Source organism: Musa acuminata, chromosome BXJ3-4 (assembly GCF_036884655.1).
Source record: "Musa acuminata AAA Group cultivar baxijiao chromosome BXJ3-4, Cavendish_Baxijiao_AAA, whole genome shotgun sequence".
Taxonomy (NCBI): domain Eukaryota; kingdom Viridiplantae; phylum Streptophyta; class Magnoliopsida; order Zingiberales; family Musaceae; genus Musa; species Musa acuminata.
In genome coordinates, this window is record NC_088352.1 from 26,780,033 (window position 1) to 26,799,372 (window position 19,340).

Consider the following 19,340-nt stretch of genomic DNA (forward strand, 5'->3'; position numbering starts at 1 on the left):
CTGGCGGTACCACTGCCTGACACGGTCTCGAAGATTGTGCCATGACGGTGAGTCTTCTTGGGGCACTGTTTGAGCTTCTTATTGGGCCCAACACTGTTCTTATATGGGCCTAGCTGGCCTTTAATTGAGTTGGCCCAAATCCAAGCCCAATTACGTGCTAACTACAATTTCCTAAGACATATTCTAAGCTAAACAAGTTCGTAAGTCTTGGTTCTTCCAGCGAGCTTCCGGTGAACTTCCGGCGAATATCTGACGAACCCTCGATGATGCTCCGGCGAACTCTCGACAAACTCCTGGACTTGCGACGATCCTCTTGGAGAGTTCCGACGAGCTTCTCTAGCAAGCTCCGAGACTTCTCGATTAGTTCCTCCAAAACATCCGACGAACTCTCAAACTTTCAATGATGTCGCATCCTTGGCTCCAAGACTTCATTTTGCTTCATGCCTTGCTATCGTAGTTAATCTTACATATGTAAAACACACTTTGATCTAGACAATTAATACTAAACAATTATCATGTTGTCCGATATGTCATTGGTCCCTCGATGCTTCGTCCGATTCTTCGGCGCATCGTCCTCTCCTGCGGCCTATTATCCAATCGGCCAGTTGACTCCACAACTCCGATATCCTTGGCGCAATGTCCGCTCTTCTTGGCCAGATGCCTGAATCCATGACCCGAAGCCTTCTGTCGATACATCGACTGATCCACCGGCCTGACGTCTAATCTTCTGACATGTTCCTCCGGCCCAACATAATTTTTCCTGTTTAATTGTCTCATCCTAATCAAAGCATCCTGCGTCACTCAAAACGTATATTTAAAACATCAACACAATTATCAATTGGTTTCATCATCAAAATACGAGATTCAACAATCTCTCCCTTTTTGATGATGACAACCAATTGATGATGGAGTTAAACTTAACTCCCGGAGTTTAACCAAACTCCCCCCTATCAATATGCCTTATTGATAGAAACTCTTGGATTTAAAAATCCAAGTAACATGTCTTGATCAAATCATGACATACAATCAACATACTTCTCCTCCTTTATCATCAACAAAAAGGAGAAGTACAATTCTCATGTGTTTAAACATAAATTCAAATCGTTGCATGAAAAATATGAAGTTTTATCATTATGCAATTTGTAAGCTAGAAAATTTGGCAAGTGTTACATCATACTTAAAACATTCAAGCTATCAAGTTGTAGATATGCAAGGTAGCAATATAGCATGTTCTACTTCATATAAGCTAGCAAATTAGAGATGATCAAGAAAGCAACTCTTGCTTCTTGAAATATGCAAGTTGCAAGCTAGCAATTTTTTGCTTCCTTTGCAATGTTTGAGCTAGCAATTTTGATTTCGTTGCAAAGTGCAAGTTAGCATGTTTTGCATTTTGGGATAGGCAAGATAGCACTTTTAACATGCAAATCTATAGTATGCAAGCTATCAAATTTTACATATAAAGAAAGTTAGCAAAATTTTACATCTTTTGAGGTGTGCAAGATGGACTATTTTGACTCTTTTTGAAATGTGTAACTTAGCAAACATTGCTTCTCTTGAGATTTGCAAGATAGCACTTCTTGCTTCCTTTTTGAGATTAGCTAGCAAGTTTGCCTTTTTTTTTTTTTCGAATTGTGCAAGCTAGCATATTCAATTTCTAGCACATTTTGCTCCCCCTTTGTCATTGTCAAAAAGAAGGGAAGACCCTTTACATCAATTTCTAAATTATGACAAAGGTAAGGTAACAAAGATGAAAAAATCAAGATGTGAGTGTCAAAATAATTTTTTATCATGAATATTTTATCATTACATGCATTATTATCATAAGTGTTTTATGCATTCATATCATCACATGAAGAATATTAAAAAGAAAATAATTAGGTGATGAGATAAACGTTTCATGAATACAAGGAATTGCATAAAAATCATATCATGAAAGATTAGAACATGTGAATATCAAAAGGCATGATTTCTTTTTGAAAAATCTCCTCATAAATAATCAAAAGAAATCTTAGGAGATCGATTAAAGAAAAATCTTGATTTATAATAAAATTTCATGTATCGAATATCGAGAAATCAAGATGACGATTCATATAAAATATCACAAGTTATATTCAAGAGAAAAATCATCATTCATTTTCAATTCATTCAATTTGTCAAATCAACATTTCTTGGGTATGCATGATATTAAAACATGGTTTCAAATCTTCAACTTATAACATGCATAAATTCAAAAATTGAAAGGAGAAGGGAAGAATTCAAAGGTACAAAGATTTTAACCATCTCATAAACAAATGAAGGATCAAGTCATGAATCCAAAATTCCACGAATCATTTCGACAAATCTCCTTTTAAATAATTAAAATGATCATCAAAGGAAATCTCATGTTATTCCAAGAAATCAAGATCATGATTTTGATAAAACTCATTTCAAATTCAAATCATCAAAATCATTTTCATTGATAATATATTTTCCCTTTTTTAAGTGTTTCATTTTAAGTAATTGATTTCATGTTAGCATGCCTTTTCATTTATGTCAAATAAAAACATGCATCAACGTTTAGGATCGAAAAATAAATTTTATCATAAAACCATCAAGACCAATAAATCACAAAAATCATCATGTATAACTTTAAAATCTCATGCATAAACTTATTTTTTTCTAAAGCGCAAAATAAGGCATTTATAGCCTTTGCATTTAAAGAAAACGTCTTCTTCTCTAAATCATTGCAATTGTTCATTGGAAGAAAAGATATTTCAAATCCGTTTTCGACTATATGCCATAAGTCGAGATTCAATGAAAACAAGAAAACTCTCATTCGAGTTTTCCAATAAGTGTAGTCCGTCCCATTGAAAAAGGGAGGACGAATGAGAGAGTGACAGTCTTGAAAGCCGAAAAGAGCCATTTCTCTTGGGTGTTAATCCAAGTGAGAAATAATGAGGCTATGATACCAATTGTTAGGATCAGGGTCGGCACTAAGAGGGGGGGTGAATTAGTGCAACAGTAAAATCACGACGGTTTAAAAAGGCTTCGTACGATAAAACCATTTCCGATGTAAAATCATTTTTGGAAACTTAACTTAAATTGAAAGCATACTGAAGTGTTAAGATAAATAGCAAAAAGTAAATGCAAACCGATATTTAGAGTGGTTCGATCAATCTTGACCTACATCCACTTTTGGCTTCCTCCTCCGACGAGGTCACTGATGTCCACTAGAGGCCTTCCTTCAATAGGCGAAGGCCAATCACTTTTTACACCCCTCTTCTCCTTTTACTGGGTTTAGGAGATAACCCTTACAAGCACTCACTCTCCTCTCTAAACAAGATTCTAAGTTTAAAGCTAGAGGAGGGATTACACTTATGATCGCAGCAGCATTTTCTCTCTTTTAATCTCTCTGTGCTTGTATGATTTAACCAAGGATGAGAGGGGTACTTATAGGCTTCAAGTTGATTCAAACTTAGAGCCTAAAAATATCTCATCTCGGGTTCCTCGAGCACAAGCGGTACCACCACTCAGTGTCAGTTTGACTGACACTGCCCTAGGTGGTATCACCGCCCAGGTCTGGTGATACCACCACTTGGGGGCTAGTGCTGGGCAGTACCACTTCCCAGACTAGCGGTACCACTACCTGGCACCTTATCAGGGGTGGTACAACCGCCTAGGCTGGCGGTACCACCGCTTGACATAGTCTCGAAGATTGTGTCACGACGGTGAGTCTTCTTGGGGCACTGTTTGGGCTTCTTATTAGGCTCAACATAGTTCTTACATGGGCCTAGCTCCATGTTCTCTCTTTTACGTCGACTCCCTTCATGCAGCTTGGGCATTTCACCAAGTTCCACTAAAGTTGCTCTACTCCTCGGTTTATATTGAGTTGATGGTGGCCCTTACACCTATCATTTCATGAGTCAACCCTCTCTTGAGTTCGATTTTCACATTGACTCTAAGTGTGCCTTAATTTGGTGTTGCCTAGGGTTGTTCTCTCACTTAATCTTACAACACATACACCAATGTATTACCTCGTATGAGATCATGCGATGACTCCTTATCGCTCGCTTAGTTCGTTAAGCTATATGGAGCTGTTGTCTTGAGAGATCCCTCCTCAACATGTGTGATTCATTGCACATTATTTTTTCTTTAGAGAATCGGGATTTATCCTTCTTGGATATTTGTCTCGTTAGAGCAAGTTTTCTCTTCGCATCCTTCTCTCTAGAAGTTTAAGAGACCACCATCGTCTTAGACTACTTTGCCTTGTTGAACAAACTATGCACTATTCTAACACGGTAAACACACTTCTTAGATTGTGACTCTTCGAAAATATAACCCCCATTGCACCTCTTAAGGCCTATCGACATGTTGAACTTACTGCACACTTCATTCTCTTACAAACATATCCTTCCCATATCAAAGAGAAAGTTTTAATGCTCTATGGCATCGACTTTTGTTCACCTTAGGATGGTCATGAATAGTCCGTCGTTCACATATAAGCCCTTGCATAAGCATCAAATTTTTCGAATTGGTAATTCCCCTCACTCCTATTAGCTTTGCATAAGTCTTTTGGTCGCATAACAACTCAACCCTCTTTGTATGGTCGTATCCTTTGCCAAGCACCCCGCTTAACATGAGCACCATTAAGTTTGGTAGCCAATGTCAAGCTGTAACTTGAACTTAGCAATGCGCTATGCATTCTTCCCAACTCACTTGTCCTTGTTGTCACGAACGGTCGTCGTGCACCCGCAACAACTCCGTTCAACGAACCGTTCGTCGCTCTAATATACATGTACAACTGCTTGGCAGCATGTTTTGGCTTGGTTTTAAGTCCTTTTGCTTATAAAAATGTAAGTTCGAACAAGTTGCAGCGCTACAGTGCGATCGCTCACCAAACCGAGCAAAACAGCCCCAAAATAGCTCTGTTTTCGCATGCCATGGGCTAATTTCTGTAGCCCGCTGCTGCACGTAAAACATCAGCCATCTCAACACCCTGGAACCCCCCAGGTGGCATAGGGTTGGATGGGGCTTTGGTATAGTGTCGGACGTTGAACAACCTTTCGCAAGTTCGCGCGTTACTTTGATGGGAACTTGATGTCGCCCTCGGAACCCGGTGAGCAACTGTTTGTGGACTTGCAGCTGTTCGTTCAACTTTCAAAGGGTGCCTCACGCCTTAGGCAATTCCAGATAAGGCCATGACATTGTGGTATCAAAGCGGGCAAGCACTTCGAGCGAGCAGCGAAGGAACTTTGTAACTTCACCATGGCAAAGCATCGTGGCGAATCAAGCAAGATAGGGTAAGCCGGACCCTTGCCCCAAGCAGCCATAGGTGGGCTGCAAGTGCACACTCGCTCTCATGCTGTTGGAGCCACTCATGAGGAGCATGGCAGCGAACATGAAGATCGAGAAATTGGCTACTCTCTGCGAGTGGAGGAGGCGCAATCTGGAGCACCGACCGGGAAAAAGAGTCATAAGGAGAGACTCACAACGGCGGAAACCCGCTTAGATGTTCTTGAAGCGAGCTTGGAGGAACTCTACTATGGCCAACGAAGGCTTGTTGGGGTAGAGAGCTCGCAAGAAGAAGCAGAGTCCAGGATTGACAAGGTTGAGGCCCTAGTCGACTGATTGTCAGATGACACCAAAGACTCCGTGCAACACCTGCAGGAAGTTGTGGCGGAACTCACTTCGAGGGTGACCATGCTCACAAGAGCACTAAATGCGGAAGGAAGCAACACCTGTGTTGCGCAGCCACAGAACTTGAGGGCACCCAAGCCTCATGGTTATGGAGGGGCCAGAGATGCCAAAGAGCTATAGAATTTCTTGTTCGATATGAAACAATACTTCCGAGCTATGAGGCCTAATTCTGAAGAAACCAAAGTTTCTATAGCGACCATGTATTTGAACGAAGATGCAAAACTTTGGTGGCAAACCCATTGGGAGGAGATCCAACAAGGTCGATATCGAGTTGACACATGGGAGGACTTGAAGCGAGAGTTGAGAACTCAGTTCCTACCGGAGAACACCGAGTTCGTCGCAAGAAGGAAATTGAGACAACTCCGCCAAAATGCTTCCATCCGAGACTACATGAAGTAATTTTTGTTGAATCTCGTATTTTGATGATGAAACTACTTGATATATGTTTATGATTTAATCTGCGTTTTGAGTGACGCAGGATGCTTCGATCAGGATGAGACAATTAAAGCAGGAAAATCATATTGTGCCGAAGGAACATGTCAGAAGATTGGACGTCGGGCCAGTGGATCGGTCGACGTATCGACAGAAGGCTTCGGGCCGTGGACTCGGGCATCGGGCCAAGAAGAGCGGGTATTGTGCCAAGGATATCGGAGTTGCGGAGTCAACTGGCCGATTGGGCAATAGGCTGCACGAGAGGACGATGCGCCGAAGAATCGGACGAAGCGTCGAGGGACCAATGACATGTCGGACAACTTGATTAATTGCTTAGGATTAATTGTCTCGATTGAAGTTTTGTTTTAAGTGTGCAGGATTAACTACGATGAGAGTAAGACAAGCAGCAGGAGTTGCGCCGGAGTCAAGATCATGATCACGTTGGGAGTTCGAGAGTTCGACGGAAGTTCGGACGGTCGTCGGAGGTTCAGAGAGAACAGATCCGAGAAGTCCAGAAGCTTGCCAAGCGAAGCTCGTCGGAACTCGCCAAGTGGATCGTCGCAAAGTCCAGGAGTATGCCGGATGTCCGCAGAAGGATCACCGAGGGTTATCGGTTGATCGACGGAAGTTGGCAGGAAACTCGCCGGAAGAAGCGATTGACGCATCGGTGCAAAGCTGCAGAAGTTGTCTTAGAGTTAATCGTAGTTAGCATGATGATTAAGCATGAAAATGGGAGGTGATCCCATTAGCTTAATCTTGGGGCAATTGGGCCCCTGAAAAGATTCAAAGTGGGTCGAATGGAGTGAACCATTCGGACCCTGATTGCACCAGGAGGTGCAACCGCCTGGGCTGTGGGGTTGGGAGGTGCAACCGCCCCAGCCAGGAGGTGCAACCGCCTGGGCTGTGGGGCTGGGAGGTGCAACCGCCCCAGCCAGGAGGTGCAACCGCCTGGGCTGTGGGGCTGGGAGGTGCAACCGCCCCAGCCAGGAGGTGCAACCGCCAGGGCTGCAAGGCTGGGAGGTGCAACCGCCCCAGCCAAGAGGTTGCACCGCCAGAGCTCAAGTTCCGAGCTCTGCCAGGCGATGCAACCACAGAGCTCAGTCTTCGAGCTCTGGCAGAGTGGTGCATCAGCCTGAGCTCAGTCTCGAGCTTTGCCAGGTGATGCATTCACCAAGCTCAGTCTTCGAGCTCTGGCAGAATGGTGCATCAGCTTGAGCTCAGTTTGGAGCTCTGCCAAGTGATGCAACCACCAAGCTCAGTCTTCGAGCTCTGCCAGGTGATGCAACCATCGAGCTCAGTCTTCGAGCTCTGGCAGAGAGAAGCAATCGGCAGAGCTCAGTCTTCGAGCTCTGCCAGGCGGTGCCACCTCTCCAGTCGAGAGGTGCAACCGCCTGATCCCAGAAATCTGGGATTTGATCGATTTGATCGTTTTGAGCTCGAATTTTGAATTGGGTTGGGGCCTATAAATACCCCACCCATTCAGCACTGAAAAGACACAGACCTACACCGAAATCTTGATCTTTTCTGTGATTCTAAGAGCTCAAAAGTGTTGTAAATCCTTTAAGTCTCCTCCTTCTGTTCTTCAAGTTTTCAGTTGTAAAGTGAGGAGAGAAAGGTCTGTAAAGGTTGTCTCCTAAGCCTGTCAAAAGGAGAGAAACTGTAAGAGGGAAGTTTGGCCTTCGCCCATTGAAGGAAGGCACCTAGTTGACGTCGGCAACCTCATCGGTGGAGGAAGCCAAAAGTGGAGTAGGTCAAGGCTGACCGAACCACTCTAAATCTCTGGTTTGCGTTTATTTTCGAGCACTTTATCATTACTGCAAACCTCCCTCATCACTACTGCTCTCTGCGCTTTCACGAACAAGTTCTAAGTGCTGTTCTTCCAAATCTGCATTCAGACGTAAATTCGTATTTTCATACATTACAGTTTACGTTTACGTTTGATTCTGCAGAACTGTTTTCCGTGCTTTTACGAACGAGCTTCTTTGCAGTTTACGCTTACATTTTAATCCTATTAATAACTGCAATCTGTCCTCTACGATTTTACGAACGAGTTTCAACATTTAGACGTAAAACTGCATTCAGACGTAAATCGGCTTTCCTCGCTCAATCATCAGATTTCAGTTCACGTTTACGTCTTGTTTTCAACTGCATACTGCCTTCTGTGATTATACAAACAAGTTTCAAAGTTTAGACGTAAATCTGCGTCTAGACGTAAAACTGCGTTTAGACGTAAATCTGCGTTTAGACGTAAAACTGCGTTTAGACGTAAAACTGCGTTTAGACGTAAATCTGCGTTTAGACGTAAAACTGCGTTTAGACGTAAATCTGCGTTTAGACGTAAATCTGCGTTTAGACGTAAATCTGCGTTTAGACGTAAATCTGAGTTTAGACGCAAAACTGCGCTTAGACGCAAAACTGCGCTTAGACGCAAAACTGCGCTTAAACGCAATCTGCGCTTAGACGCAAACTGCACTTAGATACAAACTGAGAATTTGCTTTTGCATCATAATAGTTTTTGAACGAACGCAGCTTTTGGTTTTTAAATTATTGTAAGATTTCCGCTGCACTAATTCACCCCCCCCCCTCTTAGTGCTCTCGATCCTAACAATTTTCTGCGCTAATGCTGGACATCCAGGACATATCCGAGAAGGATAAGCTGTTCAGCTTCCTCGATGGTTTGAAGCTATGGGCGCAATAAGAACTACATCGAAGGAATGACACCGATTTGATCGGGGCAATTGCTGCTGCAGAAAGGCTCACCAACTTTGTTTCCTTTAAAGACTCGGGAAGAAGGAAACAACCTTCAAGCAATCGCCCTCCAAAATATTCTCGAGGGAAGGAGCTCGAGGGCGAACAAAAAAAGAAAAGTTCCCACAAAGGGCCAAGCCCGAAAGGCAAGGCCTTGAAACCTAGCGGATGCTTCTTGTGTGGAGGGCCGCACATGGTGAGGGAGTACCCACAAAAATAGGCACTCAATACTTTAACAGCTTCCATCCATCCCCCCAAATCGGACAAGGGCAAGGCTATTGCTTTTAGTTTAAGTAGTTCTGAATCCAACAGCGACGATGAGGAGTAGCAAGGATCCCGGATGGGAGCAATGTATTTGTTGAACGCCATGTGGGGTCAAGTGGGGGAGAACACGAAGACAAGGCTACAAAAAGCAGGAAGTGACAAGCTGATGTACGTAGACATTAAGCTCAATGGCCAAATGACCCATGCAATGGTAGACACGGGCGCTACCCACAATTTTATTGCCGATCGAGAAGAAAAACAACTTAGGCTGATCTTGGAGAAGAGCCCGAGTCGAATGAAGGCGGTGAACTCGGAGGCTAGGCGAATCTCCGGGTTGGCAAAGGGAGTTCCCATCAAGATCGAAACATGGAGCGGGAGCATAAATATGATGGCGGTGCCATAGATGACTTCCAAGTGATTCTTGGAATGGAGTTTATGCACGCGACGAAGTTGGTGCCAATGCCGTTTCTTAACTCCCTATGTGTGATGGGAGGTGACGACCCTTGTGTGGTTCCCATCTCTCGGAGGGGAACCAAGAAACCCTAACATATATCGACATTACAATTGAAGAAAGGGGTACGAAAAGGCGAACTGATATTCGTGGCTGCTATGAAGCTAGAGCCATTTGACGAGAAGGCCACTCATGAACTTATTGTGGCGGCGAACATCCTAAAAGAGTTCAATGACGTTATGCCACTCGAGTTGCTGAAGACTCTTCTACCATGCAGAGGCGTGGATCACAACATCGAGCTGGAGCCAGGAGTAAAGCCTCCAATGAGACCACCCTACCGCATGCCCCCGCTAGAGTTGTCAGAACTCAGAAAGCAGTTAGGTGAGCTGCTAAGCGGTGGTCTCATTCGCAACTCTAAAGCACCATTTGGGGCTCCAATTCTCTTCTAGAAGAAACAAGATGGGAGCCTCTGACTATGCATCGATTATCGAGCCCTCAATAAAGTGACGATGAAGAACAAGTATCCCATCCTGCTCATCATGGACTTATTCGACCAGTTGGGCAAAGCCAAGTATTTCTTAAAACTCGACCTTCGATCGGGGTATTGGCAGGTGAGCATTGCTGAAGGCGCCGAAGCAAAGACTACCTGCGTGACCAGGTATGGAGCGTTTGAGTTCTTGGTGATGCCTTTCGGCTTGACCAATGCTTCGGTCACATTATGTACTCTCATGAACTAGCTACTCAAGGAGTATTTGGATAAGTTCGTGGTCATCTACTTAGACGATATTGTCGTCTATAGTCAAACACTCGAGGAGCATGTCAAGCACCTTCGGACAATCTTCAAGGTTTTCAGGGAGAACACTTTGTTCGTGAAAAGGGAGAAATGCTACTTTGCTCAAATGAAGATCTTATTCTTGGGGCATCGAATCGGTAATGGCTCCATTCAGATGGACAAATCGAAGGTGCAAGTGGTTGTGGAATGGCGAACTCCAAAGAAGGTGCCAGAGTTGAGATCCTTCCTTGGCTTCGTCAACTACTATCGACGCTTCATAGCGGGGTATTCGAAGCATGCAACTCCACTGACGGAGTTGCTGAAGAAGGAGCAGCCTTGGAGGTGGTCTGATAAATATGAAATTGCATTCCAAGATCTGAAGGCTACTGTGTTAGAAGAACCAATGCTCAAATTGCTAGACTATGGGGAGCCCTTCGAAGTACATACAAATGCTTCAGACTTTGCTATTGGGGGAGTACTCATGTAGGAGGGTCATCCGGTGGCCTACGAGAGCCGCAAACTCAACGAGACCGAATGGCGGTATCCGATGCATGAAAAAGAGATTACAGCGGTGATCCACTATCTACGAGTTTGGCGACACTACCTTCTTGGATCGCGATTTGTACTAAGGATATACAACATCACTTTGAGCAATTTCCAAACTCAGAAGAAACTCTCCCCAAAACAAGCACGATAGCAGGACTTCCTGGCTGAGTTTGTTATGGCAATAGAGTATAAGACCGGAAAGGCGAATGTCGTGGCCAATGTATTGAGTCAGAAAGTGGAGTGTGTGAATGCTGTACAATTGGAGGGAAAAGGCTAAGCAAGTCAATCGATTTTCTAAGTATGCAACTTTCATTATTACTACCCTACACTGTTCAGCAGAAGAGGCGGCCAAGCTGATGATGAAGGATGTGGTGAAGTATAGCGGAGTCCTGCACAATATCATCAGTGATCGAGACGCTCGATTCTTGGGACGATTTTGGACTGAGCTATTCAAATTATTGGGGTCGAAGTTATACTTCTCCATAAGTCTCCACCCCTAGACGGATGGCCAGACTGAAAGGATAAACTCGCTCCTAGAGCAATATTTTCGGCACTACGTAAGTGTCAACCAATGAGATTGGGTGAAGTTGTTGGACATTGTCCAATTCTCCTACAACTTGTAGCGGAGCTCTGCGTCCAACAAGAGCCCCTTCGAGATCATTACGGGGCAACAACCGTCAACTCCTCACACTATGGTAATTGGGTATACTAGGAGTAGTCCGTCAGCCTACCACTTCGCAAGGGAGTGGCACCGAAATGCAGATATTGCGCGGGCTTACTTGGAGAAGGCAGCAAAAAGAATGAAGAAGTGGGTAGACTTGGGAAGGCGACCACAAGAGTTCAAGATCGACGATTTGGTGTTGGTCAAGCTATAACCAGCATCACTCCAATTCTTTAGTAATAAAGTACATAAAGGATTGGTGCGCAAGGATGAAGGGCCCTTCCCAATTATCAGCAGGGTGGGCAATATCTCCTACAAGTTATAGCTGTCGGCATGGTTCAAAATTCATAATGTTCTTCACGCTAGCAAATTGAAAGCCTATCACTCGGATCCGCAAGATGCTTCCCGAAGTGTTCCAAGTCGGCTACCCCCCACCATAGCCTCCTATGAGAAGTGAGTTGAAACCATTTTAGCGGACCGTAAGATAAAGCTATCCACTAGAGCTGAGCAGACCGAGTACTTGGTGAAGTGGCGAAAGCTTCCCCGAACTGAAGCCAGTTGGGAGCCTAAAGATGCCCTATGACATGAAGAAGCAATCATCAACAACTATCAACAAGCGTCGACGAGGGCGTCGACTGTTTGAGTGGGGGAGAATGTCACGAACGGTCGTCGTGCACCTGCAACAACTCCGTTCAACGAACCATTTCTCGCTCTAATCTACATGTACAACTACTTGGCAGCATGTTTTGGCTTGGTTTTAAGTAATTTTGCTTGTAAAAATGTAAGTTCGAATAAGTTGCAGCGCTACAGTGCGACCGCTCACCGAACTGAGCAAAACAGCCCCAAAACAGCTTCGTTTTCGTGTGCCATGGGCTGATTTCTATAGCCCGCTACTGTACGCGAAACGTTAGCCATCTTAGCACCATGGAACCCCCCAGGTGGCATAGGGCTGGATGGGGCTTCGGTATAGTGTCGGGCGTTGAACAACCTTTCGCAAGTTCGCACGTTACCTTGACGGGAACTTGTTGTCGCGCCCGACACCCAATGAGCAACTATTTGTGGACTTGCAGCTATTCGTTCAACCTTCTAAAGTCCTTGTTTTCCCCCCTCTCCCTCTTTTCTCTTGTGCACGTAAGGTGCTAGCTGAATTGCTTGTAAAGCTTCCCTTTTTCGCGAGACGTCGGGACTTGTCCGTCGCTCATTCTTCGAACTAATCAACTTTATCTTTTTACAGGTCCTTTGGGACCTGCGAGAGGTTGCAAGTGGGCTGATCTTTGCAGACGCAAATCGCAAAGGCGAAGCGTGACTTAGGCAACGAAGCTAAGTTCGCGTCTTTGCCGCAAGGGTGCCTCGCAACTTAGGCAACGCAAGCTAAGTTCGCGTCTTTGCCGTAAGGGTGCCTCACGCCTTAGGCAATTCCAGCTAAGGCCGTGACATCGTGACATCTCTTGCGTGATGGGTTGGCCATTCCTCTAACTTCATTCTCTTACAAACATATCCTTCCTATATCAAAGAGAAAGTTTTAATGCTCCATGGCACCGACTTTCGTTCACCTTGGGATGGTCATGAACAGTCTATCGTTCGTATATAAGCCCTTGCATGAGCATCGAATTTTTCAAGTTGGTAATTCCCCTCACCCCTATGAGCTTTGCACAAGTCTTTTGGTCGCTGAGCAACTCAACCCTCTTTGTATGGTTGTATCCTTTGCCAAGCGCTTAACATGAGCTCCATTAAGTTTGGTTGCCAACGTCGAGCCGTAACTTGAACTTAGCCATATGCTATGCATTCTTCCAAACTCGCTTATCCTCGTAGTGCCTTTCGTGTGAAGGGTTGGTCATTCCTCTAAATGGCAATCTTAAATCTCCACTCCTATGAGCGGATCCTTTCCCTACGTCTCTATGCCCATTTCTCTTAAACGGTCGCACAAGATGGCTGCTCTTAACGTAGCCCCGCTAGATCCTCCATATTTGCATGCTAAGTGTTTCTAAGTATGCTTGTCCCACCTTGATACCATATGTTACAAACTTAGTTGGTTTTACCTAAGTCGTGCAATATCCTTACGTATCCATCTACAAAAGGTTAACCTCTTCAAAACTTCTTATGATCTCTTAAGAACCTGTAAAAGAGAAGACGAGTTAGAAAAAGCATTTAACTCGAGATCCAACAAACAAATAGTCATTTCAACAAACACTTGATAGACAATACAAATTACTAACACTTGATAGACAATACAAATTACTGTAAGCTCTGAACGATCGCATGATAAAAGGTCTAAGGTGATCCACTGTGATTAAAAGTCTCCACAAATGTTCACATTATTGTAGAATAAAACAACAAACCAACCTTAGAAACTACCCAAAAAGCCCATCCAACCATATGCAACTTAGGGAGCTCGTAGATATTGTGTTGATTGACACTCCGTAGCACTTTACATACCTTAAGAAAACCCAAAATGATTGCCTGGATGGTTTGTTTGTATATAGTTTTGTCTCCGCGTGACAACTACACAACCTATGTTTAAAGCTTGAAATGACTACAAAAGCCAACTAAAATGAAGTTACTAAGCCTATTGCAAGCTCTAAATGCTATATAAAACATGAACAAAGTTGAAAGACATAGACATATACAAGTATTATATCGAACACCCAATTTATAATTTTATCTTTGATATTTCAGAAGATCAAAACCAACAAAGACAACGTAACTCTAGCTTGTGATCTATTTGAAAACTTAAAATTTCAAGATAAATATGTTTATTTCAAGTTCCAACTGAATATGAATCCAAAGCCGATGGGAACAAAAATGACATACAACAAAATACCCAATATATCTGATGCACCAAAGGAAAAACATGAGTTTACATAAATATTACATACACTAATAGGGTTAGTGCCACCTTGACGGTGGTTAGTTAAGTGCTTGATTCAATACCGAGCTGTTTCCATCATTTCAAGGGCTAATGCAGACTGGCTAGAGTAGGTGATTGAATTCAGAAGCTGATCTCACGCCTCTCAGCAAAAAAGTTTCCTGTGGTCAATAGTTGGCAAGGTAGCAACGCAACCCAAACTCCAGTATCTGCACCTTCTTCAGCTGAAGTATTTCCTGCCCAACCTGTCATAGCAGTCTTCACCCATCCTGGACAGTAGCAATTTATGTAGATCTTATGACCTTCTGGTCTGTCGGCGAGCCTCCGTGCCATTAGTCGGGTGAACAGATTGACTGCCAGTTTTGATACTGAATAATCTGTGTACATCTGAGGCCAGTCATTTGATGCCCAAGTTCCCTCCTTCACTTGGCAGAGGAAATTAGTGACCATATCATCAATCAGCTCCTCAGAAAGGCAATGATCTTTTAGTAATTGCTCTCTCAAGGTCATGTCGCCCACTCTCTGAAAAAAAAAATGAAAAGCAATTTCCAAGAGTCCAACAAAAGCATAAGTATGAAAGTGAGTGATTCATATTGAACATGCTTGGAACGCTAGTTTAAGATCATGAAAAGAATGCAGACATATGTGGACAACAATTATTGACAAACCTACTTAAGACAGGAGAAGCATCTAGAAAGTTTCTGCATCTTACATTCCGTCTACCATTAACTCTGCCAAGCCTTGAGCTAACGTTCAGTATTCGAGCACCAGAAGTAGAAGGACGCATCATTGAGATAAAGATTTCGATCATCCGTTTTGTCCCAAAATAGTTTGTGGCAATGACCTCTTCAGCAAACTCAACAGAATTATCAGTGCCTGTGTTAAAGTTGACACCTGCATTATTTACCTGCAACATGATTGAGAGTAAGTGTACAAAGGATAACCCAATGCTAAATGTAAGGGATTGGCAATGGCAGTCAATATTGACTTTTTTGACCATGTAAGGGATTGCCGACGGCAGTCAGTATCCCCAAAAATCCTAGAAAGAGGATACTGAGTGCTAAATGGAAGCAAGATAAATAGCTATTTTTTTCATGAGTTTGACTATCATTTGGAATAGATAAGTAATAGCTCATCAATAGAGCTTGAAAACCTTTTTTGAGGCTAAATATGTCATTTTCTTTGTTTTTTCCTAATATTTTAAGCAATATATAGTAATTTATTTCTTTGATTATATCTTTGGAGGTCTTGCTCTTCCTTGATATGAAGAAAACCTAGTTAAGAGAATCTATTCCTAATAGTTTAATATAAAAAAGTCTTGATTTGTGCCCCATCATAGCTTTTAGAGATGTCCACAATTGTTGTCTAAAAGAAGACCACTTCCAAAACAAGATGAGTTACTATATTTACTCAACTGATACAATTAAAAAGTCCTAACATCCAACAGATTGAGCAAAGGTGCAAAACGATGATTGCGCCACAAGCTTCATCAAACCATGTTTTCACGACTGACACGACGAAGTGCCAAAATAAATTTTATGTGGCTCGAGACAAGAAAACAGTGGAAGCACCACCAGTTGAGTAATCTCCACAAGATGCAATAACACAGGACTCGAATAACTACCAGTGGTCCCACCAACCGTGTTGCATCAAATTCACCTATGACAGTCTCATTCTTAGATGGATTTGCTGATAGAATCTACTACACGTCATGGCTGTGAAATTTGCTTGTCCCAGACATCTTAGTGATGGATCCAAATATACTTACATATCATTAGGCAACTAGTCTACAAACCTTCTTTGTATATGCCTCAAATATGTGCATGCATGTTGCCACTTTAGGGGCACAGCCAAACCTATAATCCAAAATGGAGTACCAGTTACAATGATAACAACACCTCTGATCATCGATTATGCAATTCCATCTGCTGTCACCTCCATCACTCGAACAGCAGCAATTTGTACCGACCAAGGCCAAGGGCAGTAGCTACAACCTTCTTTTGTTGGAGGAACCAATGACGCTCTCAGTAGCGACAACAATCTCAGAACCTTGAACCACTTTCACCTCCGAGACACTAATATTCTTAAGCCACTTGCAGAGCTTGTCGAGTTCATCAGCCTGGGTCATAATGATTATAACCTAATCACTAGTTGTTTTGAGACTCTTATTTAAGTCACATCATCACTAGAGCAACATGCATATCGCTTGTCCTATGTCATAGTAGGAAACCAATAATTTACTAAACAGTCCAGCCTGCAGAATAGAACATGTCTAACTAAAAAAGCAGGTTCAGTCAGCTGGAGGTGGTCTTACATGAAGCAATTTTCTGTGAGTTCTTAAACATAAATTTGCCATGTGGCTGGTCCAAAAGTTTGAGTTCACTTAGTACTAATTCTTACCATAAAAAAAGGTGGTAAAATGGGATGTCTCCTGAGCTGTGTAAATGCTCTCGTGAGTCTATTGATCATGTCCACCTTGTCGTTTGTTTATAGGCTAATTTTCTATGAGTTCTTAAACATAAAATTTTCATGTGGCTGGCCCTTAAGTCTGAGTTCACAAGGCCTAATTCTTATCATAAAAAAAAGGTGGTAAAATGGGATGTCTCCTGACCTGTGTTAATGCTCTCATGAGTCTATTGATTGTGTCCTCATTATCGTTTCTTTATAGGCTCTGGAGAAGCATTCCAGCTCACAGGCGCCTCAATTGACATCCAACCAAATTGAATTAGTGTGAACTAGGAAGAGCAGAATAAACTTTAACACATGCCATTAGTTCATCTCTCGGCTTACTGCGCGGCCAAATATGTTCTATAAACGTTCTACGTCTTCTACCACTGAATCCTTGACATGTAATTATTTGGCAAGCGAATCAAAAGAACCGCTCTGTCCATCAATATCACGATGAGAATCCCAGCATAAGAATTCAAGCGTCAAAATGTAAAAGCTCCTCACCAGGATGTCAAGTCCGCCATACTTCTCAGCGATCCACTTTGCAAATGATTCCACGGATTCAGGACGCGAAACGTCAAGCTGCCGAAACTCCACGTTGAGGCCTTCGCCCCGGAGTCCGTCCGCCGCGGCACGGCCACGATCGGCGTCTCTTGCGGTGACGATGACGCGCAGGCCATGGACGGCGAGCTGGCGCGCTATCTCGTAACCAATCCCCCGGTTAGCGCCCGTCACCACGGCCACCGTCTCCGACGACCACCATCTAGTAGAAGGACAAAAGAAGGGAGGGTGAAAAAGAGTCGGTAGAGGGAGGCAATTCGACGAACGGGTGGCGGGCGTGTGGCGAGCGAAGGGGTCCCGACCTGTCAACAGATGAATAAGGTAGCTTCCGGAGCCGGGAGATCTCTCGGAGCCGCTGCTCCCGCCTCGCTTTGGCTCGTTCCTTTCCCTGCTTGCCCATGCCGGGAGAATGCCCGATGGGGTGGATTTACGATTCACCCTTGTTTTGGCTCCCCTCGCGTCGTGGTCGTCAGGATGGAGGAGCAAAGGGAAAGCGGAAGCGGTGCGTCGGAATCAAGAACTCCACTGCGGTTCCGATCAGACCAGGTTCGAATCCGTTTCAACGATACGTATTAACGACTGAAAAATTAGACTAAGTTTCTTAAATAAAATATATTTAATTTTAAGACGAGAGTCTCATCTTGTGGACGTGCCGGAGTGGTTATCGGGCATGACTAGAAATCATGTGGGCTCTGCCCGCGCAGGTTCGAATCCTGCCGTTCACGAATTATTTATTTATTTATTCAATTTTCCAAGCCATTCATTCAACCCTGCTAAGGTTTTTTATGTGTTCCTTCTACTTATGTGTATTGTCGAATATGATTTTTTCTTCACAAGGTCTTTCGAGATTGTAGGTTTGGAATAAGAGTTTCTTATATGTTCTTTCTCTCTTTTAGAATATAATGTTATAATGTTTTCTCTAAATATAAAAACTATAATTATGTTATTATTGATGTGTCGTGGCTGATGAGTTAGCACGGCCTGGTCCATAGGGCGATGTGGGGAGTCTTCGGTCGGCTGAGCTGAATGCCGGTGTCGGTCGAGCCCTTCAGTCGGTGTGTTAGCGCCGCAATATTGACATCTCTTCGCTGGGATGCTGATTGGCACGTCGGGAGGAAGGACGCCTATATCGATCGGGATAGCCTCACCTCGGACTTTACCGCTTTCTTGCACAGAAGGCCCCTACCGGGTCGTTATCGATTATGGCCCCTCGACAAGTAAGTCAGTGTGGGGTTCTGCATTCTAGCTCTTTTTTTCCCCTTCTCTAGCCGGATACCGACCAAGGGCTTTTATACTATTATACAAGGGTCGGTCGTACGCGGGTTTGACATGGTGGCTGATCCTCGAGGGATGAGATAGTACCTTTATGTAGTCGCCATCTCGGGACGTGCAGAATGATGCCATGCGACACCGTCTCGGGCTTACCGGGATGGGACATACCGAGTGATGTCTTGATACGGTTGCTGGCTCGACGAGTGGGGGGTGCTTCTCTAGTTGACTTAGCTATGGCATGGCGTGGTATCAATTGTGATGTGGCCTGAGCCCGAAGTATGCCTTATCACTTCCCCCCCCATCGAGGCGTGTCGTGGGGTCCTTGAGGGGGCGAGAGGCATGCTTGGATTGGAATGCCACAGTTGTGTTGATTGCTCATGGGGGAAGCTGGATTGGCTTGTCCTGAGGCAGTTCGAGGGCGGCGCCTTGTGCTTTAGGAATGATTTTGTGCTGTCGGTTGGGCAGCTAGGCCCATGCAGGATGATGCTGGCGAGTCGCTGGTCAGGAGGCCGAGCTGTGTGAGTTGAGAGGAGATGGCCTGTTGTCCGAGTAACCGATCTTGGATTTGTGTTTGATGCTGATGAGTCACAAGTCGGGAACCGATCTGGACCGACTCCGGCGAGGATTGGACCTGTGGGTTGAG

The 19,340-nt window shown here is 44.0% G+C and overlaps 1 protein-coding gene and 1 non-coding gene across 2 annotated transcripts; one reads left to right on the forward strand and one right to left on the reverse strand.

Moving 5' to 3' along the window:
* Positions 1–14,251: 14,251 nt before the first annotated feature.
* Positions 14,252–17,959, reverse strand: LOC135635625 (uncharacterized). Its single transcript, XM_065146832.1, has 4 exons — positions 17,728–17,959; positions 17,369–17,627; positions 15,129–15,323; positions 14,252–14,938 (listed from the first exon to the last, which is right to left on the reverse strand). The coding sequence occupies exons 1-4, from the start codon at positions 17,823–17,825 to the stop codon at positions 14,540–14,542; spliced, it is 951 nt and encodes a 316-aa protein (XP_065002904.1). The 5' UTR covers positions 17,826–17,959; the 3' UTR covers positions 14,252–14,539.
* A 109-nt stretch (positions 17,960–18,068) lies between these two features.
* TRNAS-AGA (transfer RNA serine (anticodon AGA)) lies at positions 18,069–18,150 on the forward strand. The gene has a single exon. It is a non-coding gene; the product is annotated as a tRNA-Ser (tRNA).
* The last annotated feature ends 1,190 nt before the right edge of the window (positions 18,151–19,340 follow it).